The sequence below is a fragment of the Schistocerca gregaria genome, chromosome 1 (genome assembly GCF_023897955.1).
Source record: "Schistocerca gregaria isolate iqSchGreg1 chromosome 1, iqSchGreg1.2, whole genome shotgun sequence".
Taxonomy (NCBI): Eukaryota; Metazoa; Arthropoda; class Insecta; order Orthoptera; family Acrididae; genus Schistocerca; species Schistocerca gregaria.
In genome coordinates this window covers 940015248-940037486 of record NC_064920.1, presented here as the reverse complement: position 1 = coordinate 940037486, position 22239 = coordinate 940015248, and the positions used below count along the sequence as shown (strand labels likewise).

Genomic DNA, 22239 nt, shown 5'->3' with positions numbered 1-22239 from the left:
GAAAATTGGTATTAGTGATATGGGCATAAAGTTTGATAGCTCTTCTTTCAATCCTTTTTTTATGCACATGTTTAACTGTACTTTTCTTCAATATATTTGGAAATGTGTGCTCCCTGATACTACTGTTGATCATATGGGTAATTATTCCAACTAATTCCTTATTGCATTTTTAATTATAATACTACTCAGTCCATCCCAGTCAGATGAGGTTTTATTCTTTAAGTTATTTGTTATTTTTTCTATTTCCTCTACACTCACTCACTTCCTTAAATTCAAAAGCAGTTTCCAGCCTAGGGTAAGGCTTTACAATCCAAGTCAGAGCTGTGTTATTAACTGGATTCACAGCTGAAGATATAAAATATTCATTAAATATATTGCAGATTTTATCTGGATCATTAATATGGTTTCCTTCATGCTGGATTCTGTCAATCTGAGCATCTAACTTAGGGGTGGCTTTGCGATATCTAATTATTATATTCCACGAAGTCTTCCCTATACTTGATGACTGAGCTATTTCCTTATGTAGGATATGTTTTCTTAAATTTGAGAGCTGTTCCTGAAATTGTTTTTTAGTTTGATAATACTTATCCTTAAATACGTGCAGTTTAGTTTACTTATGTAGCACACTTAGATCCTCGATATTTTGCCTGAGTTTAATCATGTAAGCTGGAAGAGTCAGTCTGGTGTTTTTTACATTTTGGTTGTGAGCCACTACTTTCTTAATTTCTTTCCCTAGGCAGCAAAAATATAAAATATTGTAAAATAATATCATAAAAGTTGGCCCATTTGTACTTGGGCCCTTTTTCTCAAGAATTAGTGCTCATCCTCAGATTATAGATTACCTTTAGAAGCATCAATGTTTTTCTCTTTAACCATCCTTTTATGTTCTACGACCTGAGTCCTTTCTTGTGTACTTCTGTGTTCATAGTCTACAAATTGACATTTGTGGTTTGAGTAGTGGCAGTCCACATTCCAGCATCTAATACTATCTTTTACCTCTTTACTTAGTATTATGTAGTCTATTCTACTAGAAGTAGACTGAGTTCCTCTTGTATCTGAATTTACTGCACTCATGAGATTATAGCAGTTAAGGGTATCTATTAGCCTGCTCTATACTGAAGCCCCCAAGTATTGTTACCTCGTTTGGGTCACGGTGTCCCACTATTCTACTAAAAATGTCTATGAAATGCCCTATCTCTGATTTTGGTGGACGATAAATCCCAATAATTTTCTGTTTCATCGTGCCCTTTCCGCAACCTTTGATATGGAGTTCAACGTCTGTCACTTCAGTCAGGCCTTCATTATTATACAGATCTAGGTGGTTTAATTTATTTACTTAGGGCTGCTCTCTAACAAATACTGCTACACCTCCACGTTTCAGATGCTGTCTATAGTAGCTATTTCCTAGGAAATGGCCATTTAGTTTAAAGTAAATAATTTCCTCAGATTTTAGTCCATGCTCGTTTAACACAACTACATGAGGTGAATGAGAATTAACAAAATTCTGCAAAACACTGAGCTTACTTCTAAGATATTGTATATTTATCTAAAAACAAAGATGATGTGATTTACCAAACAAAAGCGTTGGTATGTTGATAGATACACAAACAAACACACAAAATTCAAGCTTTCGTAACCAACGGTTGCTTTATCAGGAAAGAGGGAAGGAGAGGGAACGACGAAAGGATGTGCGTTTTAAGGGAGAGGGTAAGGAGTCATTCCCATCCCGGGACTGGAAAGACTTACCTTAAGGGGAAAAAAGGACAGGTATACAGTCGCGCACACACACATATCCATCCGCACATATAAGACACAAGCAGACATATGTAAAGACAAAGAATTTGGACAGAGGTATACACGATCAAAGGTAGGGCCACGTGTGAAAGCACGCACGTGATTTACCAACTGACCTACCTACACTGTGAAGCTTTCTATGTGGGAATGACCAGCAACAAACTGTCCATTCACATGAATGGACACAGGCACACAGTGTCTGATGGTAATGAGGATCACCCTGTGGCTAAACATGCCTTGGTGCATGGCCAGCACATCTTGGCACAGTGTTACACCGTCCGGGTTATCTGGATACTTCCCCCCAACACCAACCTATCAGAACTCCGGAGATGGGAACTTGCCCTTCAACACATCCTCTCTTCCCGTTACCCACCAGGCCTCAACCTCCGCTAATTTCAAGTTGCTGCCGCTCATACCTCACCTGTAACTCAACAACATCTTAGCCTCTGTACTTCCGACTCGACTGACATCTCTGTCCAAATTCTTTGCCTTTACATATGTCTGCTTGGGCCTGTATATGTGCGGATCGATACGTGTGTGTGCGCTCGCGAGTGTACACCTGTCCTTTTTTTCCTTTTTTCCCCCTAAGGTAAGTCTTTCTGCTCCCGGGATTGGAATGACTCCTTACCGTCTCCCTTGAAACCCACATCCTTTCGTCTTTCCTTCTCCTTCTGTGTGTGTCGTCCTGACGAAGCAACCGCCGGTTGCGAAAGCTCGTAATTTTGTGTGTGTGTTTGTGTGTTATTTTATTGTGCCTGTCTAAAGGACTCTGGATTGGACATACTGACTCAACGGTTGCAAGAGACAAGACTGATGAAACCTAATGTATCAGTGAGTGTTGAAAGTTTGTGCTGTGGATAATGAAACTGGAAGCAGAGTACACAAGAGAGTGCAAAATGTGCTTCATTGGTGTAAAGTTCACATTTGGATGTTTATATTTAACACGGAATGGAAAGTAATTTTAACCATCTTCCACATTACTGGCACATAGGTAATATTACCTGTATATTTTGTAAATACTGGAATTCTATTTGTCACTTATAGTTTTATGTATTGTTTACTTTTTATTTATTTAGTGCTGGAATGCCCTCTGCGAATATATGTTTACATACAACAGGATCATTTAAGTATTGTCTTGAACTAAAAGTAAATAGCCTTTTCAAATTTCATGTCGCTCAGACTAATCGTTAAGAAATTTTGTTCTTCATTTGTGATTTGGCCAAAATCTCTGGGGAGGGGGTGGGGTCGGGGGTTATTATAACACCACTATAACACTACTATAACATCGATGACTAGTGGCAGGCAACATCATAGAGGCTCTTTGAATTAATGCAAAGACAGTATTTCCACACGTTGGTTACTTTTGCAGGAAATCAGTATGCTTACATAATGTATCCAAGTGCCATATGTCCTATAAGAATTTTCCACAGAATTAAAAGACAATAGTTATATTTGCTCAAGAACAGCGACATTTAGCCATAGAAAATAGTTTTAGAATGCCAGAATGTGGGAAAGTTGTAGAAATCTTTGTTATTTTGGATGGACTACTTTATGTGTCAGAATGTGGCAGAAGCAGCCCAAGTGAAGAGGGGCCCAGACACAGGCTGCCTGGGGTCTTTACTGTTGGGCAGCAGTGGGTTGTGGATGTGACCACTTAACTGGAATAAAGTAATATGTTTAAAAACAGTGACTTTTATTTAGCCCAACCAGCTGCATTAAGTGAACAAATATCACATAAAGCTAGTATTGGCAAGATGCTATGTGAAATCGTCCCTAGAGAGAGCCAACATGTTTACAGAAAACAACAACCACTTTTTCGAAGTGAGCAGGACCAAAAAGCTTTACAAGGCCCAGCCTCTGATGGAGTAGGATAACCCTGTGGACTAAGAGTGGACTGGACAGGTCTTGCAGCTGGGTCTTATAGGGGGATGGGATTGAGAGTGGCAGTGGGATGGACTATGATATTGGGTGGCCAACACAACACCACTTTTGGAGGGATGGGAAGGATCTTGGGGAGTATGTCCTCCATTTCAGACTCAATGATGGATAATCAAAGACCTGACAAAACATGTGGTTCAGTTGTTCTAGTCTGGCAAGGTGTAGGGTGATGAAGGGGGTGTTCTATTATAGCTAGTTCTTGCAGTTGATGGGAGGGTTGGGGATGTGAAGTGTTATGGCATAGGAAATCTATTAGTGAACTAGGTGCGGGGGGATAGTGCCTCTCTGTGAAGGCCTTTGTAAGACTTTCAGCATACTGGAAAATGCAATTATTGTCACTGCAGATTTGCCATCCCCAAAGTGGCCAGGCTGTGTTGTAGGGATGTTCTGATGTGGAAGGGATAGCAGCTGTCAATATGCTGGAGTGTGATAGAGCCTTGAGGCTGACTCCTTCATCTATAGACTATGCTGGAGTAAACCAATCTCAGGGTTCCAACACAATCTCTAATCCCTGCTTGAAATCTTGCGCCCTTTCCAGAACCTCTACCCAGAATCTGTTTCCCTCTTCACACTACGACATACTCCCTGAAGTCCACAAAACCCAACAATCCTGGACATCCCACTGTAGCTGGTTATTGTGCAACCACTGAAAGAATATCGGCTCTCACTGACCAATGCCTCCTACCAAGAGCCTGAAATCTAGCATCCCTTGTCAAACATACCAACCACTTCCTTCACTTAATCTCCATCATCCCCAGCCCTTTACCTCTTGGATCTCTACTTGTCATGATGCCATTTCCCCATACACCAACATTCCTTATGCCCACATTCTTGCCACTACTGAACAGTACCTCGTGCAACGTCCTTCAGACTGTAACCCCACTACATCATTCCTCATACATATTACTAAATTTATCCTTACACACAACTACTTCTCCTCCAATTTAGCATGGCACCTTCCTGGACATTGAACTCCTCTCATCTGATGGCTCCATCCACACATCTAACCACATTAAACCTACCAACTCCAACAGTACCTGCATTTTGACAACTGCCATCCCTTTCACACCAAAAAATTCGTCCCATAAAGCCTGGTTGCCCAGGGATGGTGTATCTGTAGTGACAAGAACTCCACTGTCCAGTAGGCTGAAGATCACACAAATAGGCACTATCCTCCAGACCTAGTTCACAAAAAAGATTTCTAACGCCATATCCCAACAAGCCCCCAATCCTCCAACCACTCCAAGAACTAGCTCCACATCCTTAATCAGGGCTTTGTTTATCTATCATCACACCCTTAAATGAGGGACATTCTAACCGAGATCCTTCTCACCCCTCCTAAAGAGGTTTTCCATCACCCATGCAACCTCCACAGCATCCTAGTCCATCGCTGTGCTACTCCCAATCCCAATGCCTTGCCACACGGTTCATATCCACGAGGCAGACTCAGGTGTAAGACCTGCCCAGTCTACCCACCCAGCTCTTCCTATTCCAGTCCTGTCCTACCCCGTCAGCAGATGGGCCACCTGTGAAAGCAGCCATGTCATATACCAATTCTGCTACAATCATTGCGTAGCTTTTTATATTGACGTGACTACGAAACAGCTATCCATCAGGGTGAATGGCCACAGGGACATTATGGCCAAGAGCAAAGTCTACTGCCCTGTAATGCAACAAGCAGCTGAAAACAGCATGCTTGATCTCAATCTGGATCCTTCCCTCCACCACCTGCTCTTTTGAACTGCACAGGTGTGTGTTATCGTTACAACACATTCACTGCTCCTGAAATCAAGCTACACAAAACTACTGTCCACACATCCTCAATGCAACAGTTTCTGCACCCTCTGCCCTATCACCTACTCCCAATTCACATCCCCTCACTTTCATTGTGCACTGCTCTCTGCCAACACACCCACTGGTCTTTTCTTCTTCTCTGCTCCTCTCCTCCTCATCCCACATCTCCCATCCTCCCCCATAGCCTCCTGAGGCTGTGCCTGATATCTTTGCTGGCCACCGTCTGGCCCCTACGCGCTACGCTAAGCAGTGCTGAGTTATCTCCCTCCCAGCCACATCCTGCTACCATCCCCCCTTCCCCACTTCACTCCACATTTATGCTTCTGTTCAGTGTGACACAGTTGCATTCTGGCTTGAGATAGTGGGCATATGTGCATGAGGTGTGATTGTTCGTGTGAATGTGTGTGTGTGTGTGTGTGTGTGTGTGTGTGAGAGAGAGAGAGAGAGAGAGAGAGAGAGAGAGAGAGAGAGATGCATATTAGAACCAACAGAATTTAAAAAATCTAAAGCCTGTTTCACCTGTGGGACTTCTCTTTCCCCTTTAAAATAGAACATTAAGGAAAAGAGGGAATAAGAAAGAGGAGGAGGGAAAACAGAATGAAATTCAAATATAAATAGTTCACAACATAGGAAAAATCTGACATATTAGCAGCAAAAAGCAATAATTGAGAGCCGTATGTGTTGTTTGCCCATTGTTGTCTTGTAGGTGTTATTTCACAGAATTAGGCATTTTAATAGAACCTTCACTGTACATGTTTGCTAATGAAACACAATCTGAAAAGAACAGAAATGCATTTAGCTACATTACTAGAAGAAAAATGATCTTCAATATTTAGAACTAAAGCTGTCAGTGGTTCACAAAGTGCTCAATATGTGACCACAGAAAACATCTACAAAATAAAATGTCCAACAGGTACAAGACCAGATGTTAAATCTAAACTGAAATCAATTTTTCTTGTCAACTCCTTCTATTCTATACATGAAATTTTAATTAAAAAACTGTTAGTGCTTGCAGCACAGCAAGCAAACACTGTCCAAGTAAGTTACTACAACAGTTCTTCAAGCAAAACTGCAGATATACTGAAGTGTAATTTCTTTGAACTGTGCAACCAAGTAAATTCATCCCTTTAACTGTTAGTGAAATCAAAAATCACTCTCTCATTGAAAACTGAAACTCCTGCTGCTGTACATCATGTTTGCAGCAAGCTGTTGATGAATTGCTGAAATGAAATGTCCCAAGTTTTGGCTCATATGTATTACACCCCCTGCAATAATGAGTTTCTCTGGAAGACTGAAATATGCTGTTACTCTTTACAAAAGTTAGGATGTTATTTGTGTCTTTTAAGCTGTAACCTACCTCACATTTCATGATGTGTTCTAAAGTTTTTCAGAAAGATATGTATAATAGGATACTGACAAACTTTGGAAACCTGAATATCATTAACAGTAGAGAGTTTGGTTTTCAATATGGTGTTTCTACACATCAAACTACTCTCTCACTTACCAGTAATGTGTTAGAATCCCTAAGCATTACAAAGTTGCCATTTGGTGTTGTGTTTATTTCTCAAAGCACTTTTAATTAGATAGTTTACTTATTTATTTACATCCTGAAATCTTTGAGGTGCGTATCTTGTACCCTAGATGTTGGACAAACTTTCATTAATTCAAACATTGTTACATTGAATATTATTTCCTTGGGTCATTTACTATGATGTTTGTACAAGCATAATTACAACAGAGAAAATTCTTTACATGGACATCTTACATAATTTTCTTTTGTTAAGTGGGATATGTTTAACATATAATACAATGCAATACAGGAGGAATTGAATAGAATTCGGAAGAAGAGGAGATTGTGGCACAACTTGACTAGGAGAAGGGATCAGTTGGTAGGACATGTTCTGAGGCATCAAGGGATCACCAATTTGGTACTGGAGGGTAGCGTGGAGGGTAAAAATCGTATAGGGAGACCAAGAGATGAATACACTAAGCAGATTCAGAAGGATGTGGGCTGCAGTAAGTACTGGGAGATGAAGAAGCTTGCACAGGATAGAGTAGCATGAAGAGCGGCATCAAACCAGTCTCAGGACTGAAGACCACAACAACAACAACAACAACAACAACAACAACAACAACAATTCAATACAATACAAAACACTTAATACAAATTGGCACTTTTGCATTTTTACAATATTTGTATGTACATATCTTCCATGACAGAAGTCTTGGCATCAGATGTGCATTATATTTACAAATTCAGTTTTCAAGATACTGTGATTCTTAGTAAAAAGTTTTCCGGAAGATATAGTTCCATATTTTTTCAAGATATGCAGTTTGTTAATGGTCTTTAAGTGACTTGGCAGCCTACTAAACAACTGTGATCCTGAATGACGTACACCTTTCTTGCACATGGTGATATAACAATGATTTCTGTGTACATTACAATTTGACCTTGTATGGTGTTCATGTAGAGTTTTATTTTGAATAAACACATTTTCCTTCTTTAGCAAGCTCCTTTTTACATACATGACAACCTCAAGCATATAGACACATGGTATGTGTAGGATCTTAAGTTCTTTAAATAATGGTTTCATGATTTTCGAGTGTTGGCATTTTTCATCATTCTCACAATCTTTCACTTCACAACATCTACATATATCCTCCACAAGCCTCCATACAATGTACATCAGAGGATACATATACCAATATTATCGATTTTCTTTCCTATTCCATTTGTGTTTACAATAAGGAAAAATGACTGTCTATATACCTCTGCATGCACCCTAGTTTCTCTTAGTCTTATTTTGATTATCCTTATGCAAGATATACATTGGTGACAGCATAACAGTGATATGCCCTTCTTTGAATACACGTTCTCTATATTTATCCAACACAGATTTTGCAGAACTTTGCAGTCTTTCTACCAAGGATTCATTTAAGTTCACAAAGCATTTCTATTTTGCATATTGCCCACAGGGTGGTCAAGATATTGCTGTTCAAGCCTTTCCAACTCTTTGACAATGACCCTCCTCAGGTCATCCAGCAGGTGAGGAGGTTTCCTGCTGTTATGGCACACCATGACTTCTAGGGAATTCAGGACATGGTATTCCAATTACTGTCCTGAAGGTGATGACACAGACAACATGTAGAAATTGCTACACATCACATCAAAATGTGGCAAGACTCTAGTAACGAGCCATTTATGCTGCAATGTGCAAACTAGTGCTGCATCTCTTCAGCGCCAGACACCCAAATAGTCACTGGGATGTCATTTATACACACTGTTGGAGCCACTAAGCAGATGTTTGAGCCACAAACTATAACCAGTCACAGTTGCACTACCAGACTAATGGAGCATCCTCGGGACAGCCGCCAACACCACCACCACCACCACCACCACCACCACCACCACCACCACCACAACAACATTGCCATTTATATGATGAGATGCTGAGTTTTGGGTGCTGTGCCACCGTGACACTCTGCCTGTGTGCCACCCAGTGCTGTAGACTTCACCTGCCAACACCAGCCATCACTATGGGAGCATTGATCGCCAGCTGCCGACTCAGCTATTGGGGTCTCCGCACTGCTGAGCAATCGTGCTGCCACCCAGACAACATGACACAGTGTAGTGCCCACTTTGTCATGGACAGCAAGATTGACCCGTGACTGCCCCAGTGATACATGGACACCATGGGCTGGTGACAGGACACACCACTGCATGAAAGCACGCATCTGTAATTGCTGTAGGTTGTTGGAACAATAGAGAGTCTTGTCTCAGCCACCTTCACCTCCAACAGAGAACCTCTCCATTCCTCCATAGCTACTATAACCTACATCCATGTGAACCTACTTACTGTAGTTAAGCCTTGCTCTCTTCCCACGATTTTGAATTCACACACTTCTCTACATTAGCATTTTAATGATTCATTGATGTTTCAGGATATGTTCTACCAAGTGATCCCTTCTTTTAGTCAAGCTGTGCCATACTTTTCTTTTCTTCTCAATTTGTTTCAGTAGTATCTCCTCATTATTTATCCTATCTACCCATACAATCTCCAACATTTTTCTATAGCCCTGCATAATGAAAGCTTTTCTTCTCCTCTTTACTGTCCTGTTTATCACCTAAATTTCACTTTAAAACACTCTGGATAAATGCTTTCAGGTAAAGGTTCATAGCAGTTAAATTTAAACTCCATGTTAAAATATTTCTCTTTTACAGGAAAACTTTTCTTGCTATTGTCAGTCTGCATTTTACATTCACTCTACTTCAGTTATTCCCATTTATTTTGTTGTCCAAACAACAAAACTCATCTACCACTTTTGTCTCATTTCTAGGTACTGTTCCCATGAATCTCAGTCTGCCATTTGCTCTTTCTACAGCTACTTTTTGTGGTCATTTCATTGTAAGTTACTCCAGATGCATACCACCAGATATCTTACAGTTATTACTGTTCCCAATGAGTTACAGCTAAAGGTGTAATTGAACAGTAATGGGCCTTTCTCTCTATTTATGTGCAATATATTGCATTTATTTATGTTGAGTCTGACAGAGTCTGTGCCAATTACAGATCCTTACTGATCCTCTGCAGGTTGTCTTGCATCTTGTTACAGTTTCTAATGTTGCAGGTTACCTATGTATAACAGCTTCATCTAAGATTAGTCTAATAGGGATTCCAAAATTATTCACAATAAACTTCTACACCTCATGAACAGTTATGACCTCCATGACCTCCTAATACTTCCTTGGGGTACTCATGAAATTACTTTTATATATGACAGTTTTGCCACGATTAAGAAAGATGTGTTGAGCTTTATCTGGTAGGAAGTCCCAAATCCAGTTATGAAGTTGGTCTAATACAACATAAGCTTATATTTTGCTCATGAAGTGACAGTGCAGAAATGTATAAAACATTTTATGGAAGTCAAAGAATGCAGCACCTGCCTGGGTGCCACTGTCTATGACCTTCAGGACCTAGGGAATGAACTGAGTAAGCTGAAATTCACAAGATCTTTATTTGTGGAATCCTTGTTAATTTCTATAAAGAAGATTCCATTTTACAATATGGTCATAAAATATGTTCCATAATTCTATAACAATTCTCCTTCACAACTGAAATTATCTGCATTTTTTTCCACTTGCTTGGAAGCCTTGAAGGATATAAGCATCTTTGAGTAACTGACACTAAAATGGGAGACAGCTCTTTTCCTAATTTGTATTTAATCATACACTTAAGTCATCAGGCTCACATGCTGTTCCTTTGTTGAGTAATTTTCCATTGCACAATCTCTTATTTTATTAGATGCCAACATAATGATTGTGCAGTAATTAAAATGAGGGACTGTATTTTCATCTCCTGCAATAAAACAATTTTGAAAAACCAAATTCAGCATTTCAACTTTCTGTCTGACAACTTTCATTTTGGTGCCAGGACATTGTTGAGTAATAGGTGGATTACAGGATCCCGTTATTGTATGTATGTAACACCAAAACTTCTCAGTATTTTTGTGTGACAAGATGGTACAATTTTACTCTCAAAGATAAAGGACACTCTCCTTACACTTGTTTTGCTGGCATTCAGTTTTTGTTTGTTAGCAAAGTTTCACTTATATATGTAGTTGAGCTTTCTCTACTTTTGTAGCAACTTCCTAAAATGGTTATTGAAGCTAGTATAGTACATCATGTATAACGTATGCTGTAAAATATTTTTGAACTTTACCCCTTGATGCAATATGTGCCCTATCACATTTTTAATGGAAAAATATCTTCCTATCTTTCTTAAATTCCTTTTAACACCTATAGTCACTGATGTGATAGCAGTCATTAGTCACTAATTCTCTCTTCTGTGTAACTGAGTCAAAAGTGTATGTTTTTTAGTTACGAACAGTTTAAGAAATTGCCTTCAGGAGTAAGTTGTCAAACCACTGCTGAAAGCAATATTCACTAATCTACAATATGTTTTTTTTTTTTTTTTTTTTTTGTATGTCTTAAACACGAATTTTGTACTCTGTGAAAAATATATTCTATGTTTTTGTTCTAATTCAGCAAGTAAAGATTCCAATTTACTACCATGAAACCAATGCTGCACACAACTATTGACCATCATCATCATAATAATCAGCATCAGCATCAGCAACCACCACCAATTGATATCCACTGGTGAATGAAGAGTTCCTAGAGACTTTTACATACATTGTTGTCTTCCGGTTGCTCCTTCATGTTTTTTAATTTCATCCATCCATCTTTCATAAAATTTTCATCTCATCTTTTGATATCTATTGGTCTCTAATAAAAAATATCACTTATTTGCTTGTCTAGTATGCATCTTATGTAATTCCATTTCATTTTAATTGCAGTCATTGCAACCCACAGTGTTCTAATATGGCACTAGTAGTGTGCTGTTTCACAGAGTCATGTTGATTAAATAACTATGTGTAACATTCCTAAGAAATATGAAATGGAATGGGAATGTAAAGATTGCAGTAGGGAAGGTGAATGGTCGACTGTGTTATACAGGGAGAATTTGAGAAAGTTCATCTGGAAAGGAGATAGCATACAGTGCACTAGTTCAATCCCATTCTTGAATAGTTCTCAATTGTTTGGGACCTGCCCCATGTCAGATTCAAGGAAGACATCAAAGTTATTCAGATGCGGGCTGCTAAAATTGTTACTGGTAGGTTTGAACAACACTTAAGTGTTATGGAGGTATTTCAGGAAATTGAATAGGAATCTCCGGAGGGAAGGCAACATTCTTTTTAAGGAACACTGCTGCAAAAATTTAGAGAACTGGCTTTTGAAACTGAATGCAGAATGACTACTGTTACCAGTGTTCATTTCATGTAGGGACCACAAAGATAAGAGGAATTATGGTTCATACAGGAAAAAAGACACTGAAACTAGTTTGGGAATAAATAAATAACAAAAATGTTTTGCGCGAGGCAGACCCACAATCCCATATTGTTTTTTAGTAGTGTTTTTCCTTAGTAAACTTCAAATTGCACAGTTTTTAAATAAATGTGCCAAGATGAAACACCTGCTGTGGAATGTCTATTGAATGTTTTGTTTTAAGTGGCTTCTTAAAGATATTCAATAGGTTGCAGCAAAAAATAATAGAAGTAAATAAGAGAGAAATTCTTTTTGCAGCACATATGAATCATGATTATGCTGTGTGAACTACATATGTGGAATGTTATAATTTTATTGTTCAAATGAAATTCTTTCTCTTATTACATGTCTACAATTTATCTGTATTCAAAAACAAATGACAAGAAACCTACCTCTCCATTCAGCATCTGGGTTGGAAGCAAATGCATAGTAAATAGGGCCAATGATTTCATTCATTCCTTGAACATAACCTTGCCCAGGATTCAACTTAGCATATAAAAACAGTATACGCTCCACTACTTCCCAGTGAGCTTCCATGCCTTCTGCCATTGGTGCATAATCTTCTGGTGCTTTTTTAATGGAGAGTGCTATCTGGGAATGTCATATTCAGATACACTTTTGTAGTTTATTTACAGACTTATAATAATAAATTACAAACATTAACCTGACATACTATCACACTTCTTTCTAAAATAATAATTGACATTTTTATGCAACATTAGGATTAATGTGCATTAATAATTCCTTAAAATTATTTTAAAAATAACTGTACAAGTATACAGACCTGCTGCTAGGACAGCATGTCAAAGAAAGAAGGGAAAGAAAGCATTAGTCTTTTCTAATAAACAACACATTTCCTTATAAGCCTATAAGCCACTACATGTTATGAAAGATTTACAATTAAAATACTGCACATATGAAAGTTATACACACATTCTAACAGTCATAAGCTGTTTTCCACATAAGATCACAAAAATGTGGTAGTTTGTATCACACAAATGCATGATCCATGTCACTGCTGCAATAACAAGTCACAATTTTAAGTTTATACAATTAAAACTACGGTAGGCACAAAGATGAATTATTCAAATCCAATTCCAGTCAAGGTATTTATTCAAATAAATTGTAGCTGGTTGTTGATTATATATTAAAATTATTATATGTTGAAATTTAGTCTAAATAAAACTGTCAATGAGTTCATCTTAGTCCTAAACTGTGTTTGTTTCATTTGTAACACATGACATTGCACTAGAAGATTTGATGTCATAAAGATAAGCTCACTTAACCTTGGAAAATCTAGATCCCATTTCAGTTGTGAAAATTAAGACAAAATTTACTGAACTGTCTAACGACATCTGTTTGGTTAATCTTTCTTGTTACAAGTAATTACATTCTGTTTCATGAAATAACAGTGTCAAATGACAATTTTCAATAACACATAAGAAATAGTCATGTCAATTAAGGGAAACAAAAAGTTCCCATTTACATCAATAATAGAAGAAGAGACGAAAAATAAGGCAATCAGATGCCATGTTGTCAAAGAGTGGTACCCAGATTTCAAAAGGTTATGAAAATACCACCAGTTAACATATGAGTGGCAGAAATTTCAGTGAAAGGTTAGTATATGTAACTATACTAAAACTCCAAAGATAAATTTGTTGTTGGGTAAGTTAAAGTTGCAGAGGACAAAATAAGATTATCATGAAAAATAGGAGGCCAAAGAATAATGAAGACCAAACATGCAAAATCTCTACCACTCAGTTGTTTGGGAGACGTATGGTTGTTTGTGAAGAATGCCTGGACAATGTGGAAGAGAATATGTGAGGTAATAAAAGAAGAGAGTCGAGTATTGAAGGCAAACACATGAAACACGGGGAAATTTAATGTACAATGAACGAGGTAATATCACTGAATAATGGCTCCACACCAGATTAATCAACAATGACAACAAAATCTTCCATGTAGAAAAGTGGCCAAATGTGAGAATGAAGATGTTGATGTTTACTATGTGAATTACCTAAATATCTGTACCCACCTGGATTGTCCTGTCATCATTGTGACAATTTAGCTGACACTCATAACATCAGAGGTAATGATTCTCCATAAAAGCTTTTTCGTCACATAAAAACATGATTTTATGACTGTGAAACAAAAGTCAGTACAGTAATGAATGCTGGTAAGCTCGTTTTGCTAGCCACATAAATAATTAGAGCAATTTTCAAACGAAAATAACACTCTCCCTGCCCTGAACACATACACCCAATGAGTACACGCTTACACAAAGAAAAAGATAGGAAAGTAGAACAACCACAACACTATGCCAGAGCCAGCAACATAATTTAATTGGGGTGTGGAGGGCGGGAGGAGAGACAATAGAGAGAAATAAGAAAAATGTTGTGAAATGGTAGTGTAGAGAAGATAAAAATGTGAAACAATCATGATACGGCAAACATGTGTATTTCCTGGAAGATACAATGGTAAAAACTAGCAGCTAACAATTGTTTGGGAGTGAGGGTGGGAGGGGGATGGGGCCTCATGGAGAAATTACAATCCATGGTGTCAGAACAAGTATCTACACAAACTGGAAGTATTCCACCAGTTGTCTAACTTGCCTTTCTTACTTTTTCCTTAAACATTTTAATTACTTTCTGAGAAGCATATTTTTTAATGTCATCAAGTCCAAAATAGATACATTAGTCATCAGATAAATGGCTCATAGGGCACTGCTTTCCCAGAGGCATATTTTATTTTATTGCACATAATTCAGAACAATTTTATCTGACCTTCCCATGCTCTCTAGTTTGCTCTTCTACAACACAGCTCTAGTTAGTTCATTTATTTCAGGGTAATTTCTGTCAACTTCCGACATTTTACTGTTCCTTTTAATTAATGTAATAATGTTAACTATTCAATTACTGATGGAATTATATCATTTCTATAAACTTCACAGTTCATGATAAAAGTTTTCATAAAATCATGGTAAAATAACATTCATCTTTCAACAATATTTACTCAACAATAAGGACAGAGATAGATGATTACCTGAAGCTTACCACAAAGAAACAGCTATAACTCATGTAAAAATATTAATTTCCTAGCACGTAATTCTTATGCAAAATTTTGATTGATGATATCACAAAGGCTTTTACCACATCTTAATCAGTTACAGTACACTGGGTGATTAGTGCTACTCATGGACCCAAATGCTGTGAGCCCGTTACAAACTGTGCTTTATTTGCTGTAATTATTTACACTTTATTATAACTAAACTGAAGTGCATTTATACCAATACACTGCAAAAATTACTGGAATAAGGTCATTTCACACATTTACATTAATTTAATTTTTTCTGGTAATATAAGAAAGTCAACCCATTTAACCTTGTGCATCTAAGTAATTTGTATTTTAGTTTAAATATTAATTAATTGTGCTCTTACTTGGTTTAAGAATCATGAAAGAAGGTTGTATACGTGGAAGAACCCTGGAGATACTAAAAGGTATCAGATAGATTATATAATGGTAAGACAGAGATTTAGGAACCAGGTTTTAAGTTGTAAGACATTTCCAGGAGCAGATGTGGACTCTGACCACAATCTATTGGTTATGACCTGTAGATTAAAACTGAAGAAACTGCAAAAATGTGGGAAATTAAGGAGATGGGACCTGGATAAACTGAAAGAACCAGAGGTTGTACAGAGTTTCAGAGAGAGCATAAGGGAACAATTGACAGGAATAGGGGAAAGAAATACAGTAGAAGAAGAATGGGTAGCTCTGAGGGATGTAGTAGTGAAGGCAGCAGAGGATAAAGTAGGTACAAAGACGAGGGCTGCTAGAAATCCTTGGGTAACAGAAGAAATATTGAATTTAATTGATGAAAGGAGAAAATATAAAAATGCAGTAAAAGAGGCAGGCAAAAAGGAATACAAACGTCTCAAAAATGAGATCAAAAGGAAGTGCAAAACGGCTAAACAGGGATGGCTAGAGGACAAATGTAAGGATGTAGAAGCTTATCTCACTAGGGGTAAGATAGATACTGCCTACAGGAAAATTAAAGAGACCTTTGGAGAGAAGAGAACCACGTGTATGAATATCAAGAGCTCAGATGGCAGCCCAGTTCTAAGCAAAGAAGGGAAGGCAGAAAGGTGGAAGGAGTATATAGAAGGTTTATACAAGGGCGATGTACTTGAGGACAATATTATGGATATAGAAGAGGATGTAGATGAAGACGAAATGGGAGATACGATACTGCGTGAAGAGTTTGACAGAGCACTGAAAGACCTGAGTCGAAACAAGGCCCCCGGAGTAGACAACATTCCATTAGAACTACTGACGGCCTTGGGAGAGCCAGTCATGACAAAACTCTACCAGCTGGTGAGCAAGATGTATGAGACAGGCGATATACCCTCAGACTTCAAGAAGAATATAATAATTCCAATCCCAAAGAAAGCAGGTGCTGACAGATGTGAAAATTACTGAACTATCAGTTTAATAAGCCACGGCTGCAAAATACTAACGCGAATTCTTTACAGACGAATGGAAAAATTGGTAGATGCAGAACTCGGGGAGGATCAGTTTGGATTCCGTCGAAATGTTGGAACACGTGAGGCAATACTGACCTTACGACTTATCTTAGAAGAAAGATTAAGAAAAGGCAAACCTACGTTTCTAGCATTTGTAGACTTAGAGAAAGCTTTTGACAATGTTGACTGGAATACTCTTTTTCAAATTCTAAAGGTGGCAGGGGTAAAATACAGGGAGCGAAAGGCTATTTACAATTTGTACAGAAACCAGATGGCAGTAACAAGGGTCGAGGGGCATGAAAGGGAAGCAGTGGTTGGGAAAGGAGTGAGACAGGGTTGTAGCCACTCCCCGATGTTATTCAATCTGTATATTGAGCAAGCAGTAAAGGAAACAAAAGAAAAATTTGGAGTAGGTATTAAAATTCATGGAGACGAAGTAAAAACTTTGAGGTTCGCCGATGACATTGTAATTCTGTCAGAGACGGCAAAGGACTTGGAAGAGCAGTTGAACGGAATGGACAGTGTCTTGAAAGGAGGATATAAGATGAACATTAACAAAAGCAAAACGAGGATAATGGAATGTAGTCAAATTAAATCGGGTGATGCTGAGGGAATTAGATTAGGAAATGAGACACTTAAAGTAGTAAAGGAGTTTTGCTATTTACGAAGTAAAATAACTGATGATGGTCGAAGTAGAGAGGATATAAAATGTAGACTGGCAATGGCAAGGAAAGCATTTCTGAAGAAGAGAAATTTGTTAACATCGAATATAGATTTATGTATCAGGAAGTCGTTTCTGAAAGTATTTGTTTGGAGTGTAGCCATGTATGGAAGTGAAACATGGATGATAACTAGTTTGGACAAGAAGAGAATAGAAGCTTTCGAAATGTGGTGCTACAGAAAAATACTGAAGATAAGGTGGATAGATCACGTAACTAATGAGGAGGTAATGAATAGGATTGGGGAGAAGAGAAGTTTGTGGCACAACTTGACTAGAAGAAGGGATCGGTTGGTAGGACATGTTTTGAGGCATCAAGGGATCACAAATTTACCATTGGAGGGCAGCGTGGAGGGTAAAAATCGTAGAGGGAGACCGAGAGATGAGTACACTAAGCAGATTCAGAAGGATGTAGGTTGCAGTAGGTACTGGGAGATGAAGCAGCTTGCACAGGATAGAGTAGCATGGAGAGCTGCATCAAACCAGTCTCAGGACTGAAGACAACAACAATGCTCTTACTTTTTTAATGGAATTTAATCAGTATTTGTTAATATGTTTTCCTAAAGACTGTGAAATATTTCAATTAAAAACCTATAAATTATTGAATATGAGGTAAAATCAAATGCACCAGGAAACTTGGTAAGTTGTTGTAAACTGGCATAGGGCAATCTTTCTGCAAATATTTTAATAGTGAAGTTATATTTTTAGAGTAGGGGGATTAATTCATACTTAACTGGGAGAATGCAGAAAGTTGAAATAAGTGGTTCATGTAATGTTAATACAACAGCTCATTCCTCAAACTGGGGGGCTATCAAGCACGGAGTCCCACAGGGTTCGGTCTTAGGTCCTTTACTGTTCTTGATATACATTAATGACTTACCATTCCATGTTGATGAGGATGCAAAGTTAGTTCTTTTTTGCTGATGATACAAGTATAGTAATAACATCCAAAAACCAAGAACTAAGTGATGTAAATGTAAATGATGTTTTTCACAAAATTATTAAGTGGTTCTCAGCAAACGGACTCTCTTTAAATTTTGATAAAACACAGTATATACAGTTCCGTACAGTAAATGGCACAACTCCAGTAATAAATATAGACTTTGAACAGAAGTCTGTAGCTAAGGTAGAATTTTCAAAATTTTTAGGTGTGTCCATTGATGAGAGGTTAAACTGGAAGCAACACATTGATGGTCTGCTGAAACGCCTGAGTTCGGCTACGTATGCTATTAGGGTTATTGCAAATTTTGGTGATAAGAATCTCAGTAAATTAGCTTACTATGCCTACTTTCATTCACTGCTTTCGTATGGTATCATATTCTGGGGTAATTCATCGTTGAGTAGAAAAGTATTCATTGCTCAAAAACGTGTAATCCGAATAATTGCTGGAGCCCACCCACGGTCATCTTGCAGACATCTATTTAAGGATCTAGGGATCCTCACAGTAACCTCACAGTACATATATTCACTTATGAAATTTGTTGTTAATAATCCAGCCCAGTTCAAAAGTAACAGCAGTGTGCATAGCTATAACACCAGGAGAAAGGATGATCTTCACTATGCAGGGTTAAATCTGACTTTGGCACAAAAGGGGGTAAATTATGCTGCCACAAAAGTCTTTGGTCACCTACCAAACAGCATCAAAAGCCTGACAGATAGTCAACCAACATTTAAAAATAAATTAAAAGAATTTCTAGATGACAACTCCTTCTACTCATTGGCTGAATTTTTAGATATAAATTAAGGGAGGGAAAAAAACTAACTTAAGCATTAGTGTCATGCAATATTTTGTGTAATGTAATATCTTGTACAGACATCTTTCATTAACCTAACACATTCCACATCATTACGAAGTGTCGTATTCACGATCTATGGAACAAGTATTAATCTAATCTTACAAAAATTTAAGAATGAACTTCTTGTGTAACATAAATCTTCCTTATCAAAACTAGCTACACTACAGGTGACAACAAAATATAAATATTTCTATTAATAATTAGAGATCGAGAAACACAGCATGCAAAACATTTTTGATATTTACTAGTTAACTGCTGTGAAAAATTAATATGAAAAAAAAAAATTTAAAAAAATTAATGATTTACTTTACAAACAATATACAATCAAGTGGAGATGCATCACTTTGTTGCATTTCCACATGCATGCACACGTATAGCTAATTATATAATATTAATAGCAATTCAATTAAAGGACAACTACAAAGACAAGCCCACACACTATGACCACTGCCCACCACGAGATTGAATGTTACCTAGAGGCATTGCGGGTACATGAGATAGCAGGGAAAGTACATAAGCGTAACAGAGACAGATGGGGAATCAGTCTAATTGTAACACTGACTGAAAACGGAGAAATACACTAACATAAATGATTCTCAAAAAGGACATATTCTTATGGCCTGGCATCTGGGACCAAGTATCTTAAAAACAGCAAAGATGTTTGGCTGTTCACATGTTATTGTCATAAACAACTCTGGAAAGTGACTCAAGTAGTGTGAAACTATGAGCCAGTGACAAGGTGTTGGACATCCAAACGTCAACATAGAATGTGGAGGTTGAAGGCTTGCCCATTTTGTAAAGTGGGATAGATGGTGATCTGTGACAGATCTGTTGATAGAATATTAAGCTGCTGCAGCTACAAGTCTTTTGGAGCACACCATTCAGTGTGTCTTATTGATAAGAGGACTCTGCAGCAGACTGCCCCTATGTGTCCTTATGCTGACACAATGGCATCAGACTGTGGATCAATGGAAATGTGTTCTTGGTCAATGAGCCAAATCTCTTGTTAGACCTGGTCAATAGTAGTGTCCCGATACATCACCATCCAAGCAAACAATTGCTCTAAACGTGCACTTTGCAACAGACACAGGTGGGTGAGGGGAGTATTCAGCTAATGTGGATATTCACACAGGCTTCCATGGGATCTGCAGTAGTGAATTAAGTCACCATGACAGCTTTCAACTACATGAACATTATTACTGTGGACCACTTGGATCCCTTCATTGCTGATGTCTTTCCCCAACAGCAATGGCATCTTCCTGCGGGATGTCACAAGACCAGAATCGAAATACAGTGGTTTGAGGAGCATGATAGTGCACTCACATTGATGTCTTAGCAAAAAAAAATTCACCGGATCTCAACCTGATTTAACACATCTGGGATGTTATCAGGAACCAGCTGCACATTCACAAACCACTGGTCTGTCACTTGTGTGATCCTTGTATAGACGTCTGGTGCCACATACCTCCAGAATTCTAGCAAGCATTGTAGATTCATGTCACACACATTTCGCTGCTTTACTACATTCCAAAATTCTTCCAATGGAAGCACAATAACTGGCTACAATGAGGCACCCAGGATTGTTAGTATGTGGATGGTCTTAATGTTTTGGCTCATCAGTATAAGTATAAAACAATGAAACACAAATTATGTCAAATGTCCTGTAGAGGCATGGTGGAATGGTTGAAGCATGGTGAGACAGTGAAGTCCACTAGATATCTATTACTTTCTTTTTCTATAATCCTTTCACCTCACTAATTTCTTCAAGCTATGACAAAATGTATTGAAACAGATATGTTTTTTGTTTCAGGTTTCACATAGTTAGGGTCTAAATTTTCACTGATACACATCTTGCAGAATCAGACATTTTTGACATCACCTACTAAACGTTTTATAAGACTCATGACAGGCAGTTGTCTCTATGTCCTTTATTGTCACCACTGGTTTCAGTTAAATATCATCATCACAAGAATAACAGATCAGATGTGAAATGTCAAATAACTATATATCTGTATTTTAGAGGGAAGCATTCCACGTGGGAAAAATAATATATATAAAAAACAAAGATGCTGTAACTTACCAAATGAGAAAGTGTTGGTATGTTGACAGAGACAATAAAAAACACACAAACACACACACAAATTTCAAGCTTTCACAACCCAAGGTTGCTTCATCAGGAAAGAGGGAAGGAGAGGTAAAGACGAAAGGATGTGGGTTTTAGGGAGAGGGTAAGGAGTCATTCCAATCCCGGGAGCGGAAAGACTTACCTTAGGGGGAAAACTCATGACATTTACATATGTCTGCCTGTGTCTGTATATTTGCAGATGGATGTGTGTGTGTGAGAGTGTATACCTGTCCTGTTTTCCCCCTAAGGTAAGTCTTTCTTGTCCTGGGATTGGAATGACTCCTTACCCTCTCCCTTAAAACCCACATCCTTTCATCTTTCCCTCTCCTTCCCTCTTTCCTGATGAAGCAACCTTGGGTTGCAAAAGCTTGAAATTTGTGTGTGTGTGTTTTTTTTATTGTCTCTATCAACGAAAAAATATATCTAAAAACAAAGATGATGTAACTTACCAAATGAAAACGTTAGTATGTTGACAGACACACAAACACACACGAGCGCGCGCGCCCACACACACACACACACACACACACACACACACACACACAGGCGCGCACACGCGCACACATGCGCGCACACACACACACACACACACACACACACACACACACACACACACTCTCTCGAGTGAGAGGGAGTGGAGGGGGGGGGGGCGAGAGAGAGAGAGAGAG

At 38.2% G+C, this 22239-nt stretch overlaps 1 protein-coding gene across 2 annotated transcripts in view; it reads right to left on the bottom strand.

Annotated features, from left to right (window-relative positions):
- LOC126275539 (TBC1 domain family member 13) overlaps positions 1–22239 on the bottom strand; it is a 180235-nt gene that overhangs the window by 109053 nt on the left and 48943 nt on the right. For both annotated transcript variants that reach the window (XR_007550600.1, XM_049977206.1), the window contains exon 6: positions 12805–13003. Coding sequence is in view for 1 of the 2 variants with exons in the window: in XM_049977206.1 (XP_049833163.1) it covers positions 12805–13003 (199 nt within the window). In the remaining variant the exon portion in view is untranslated. The remainder of the gene's footprint in view (positions 1–12804; positions 13004–22239) is intronic.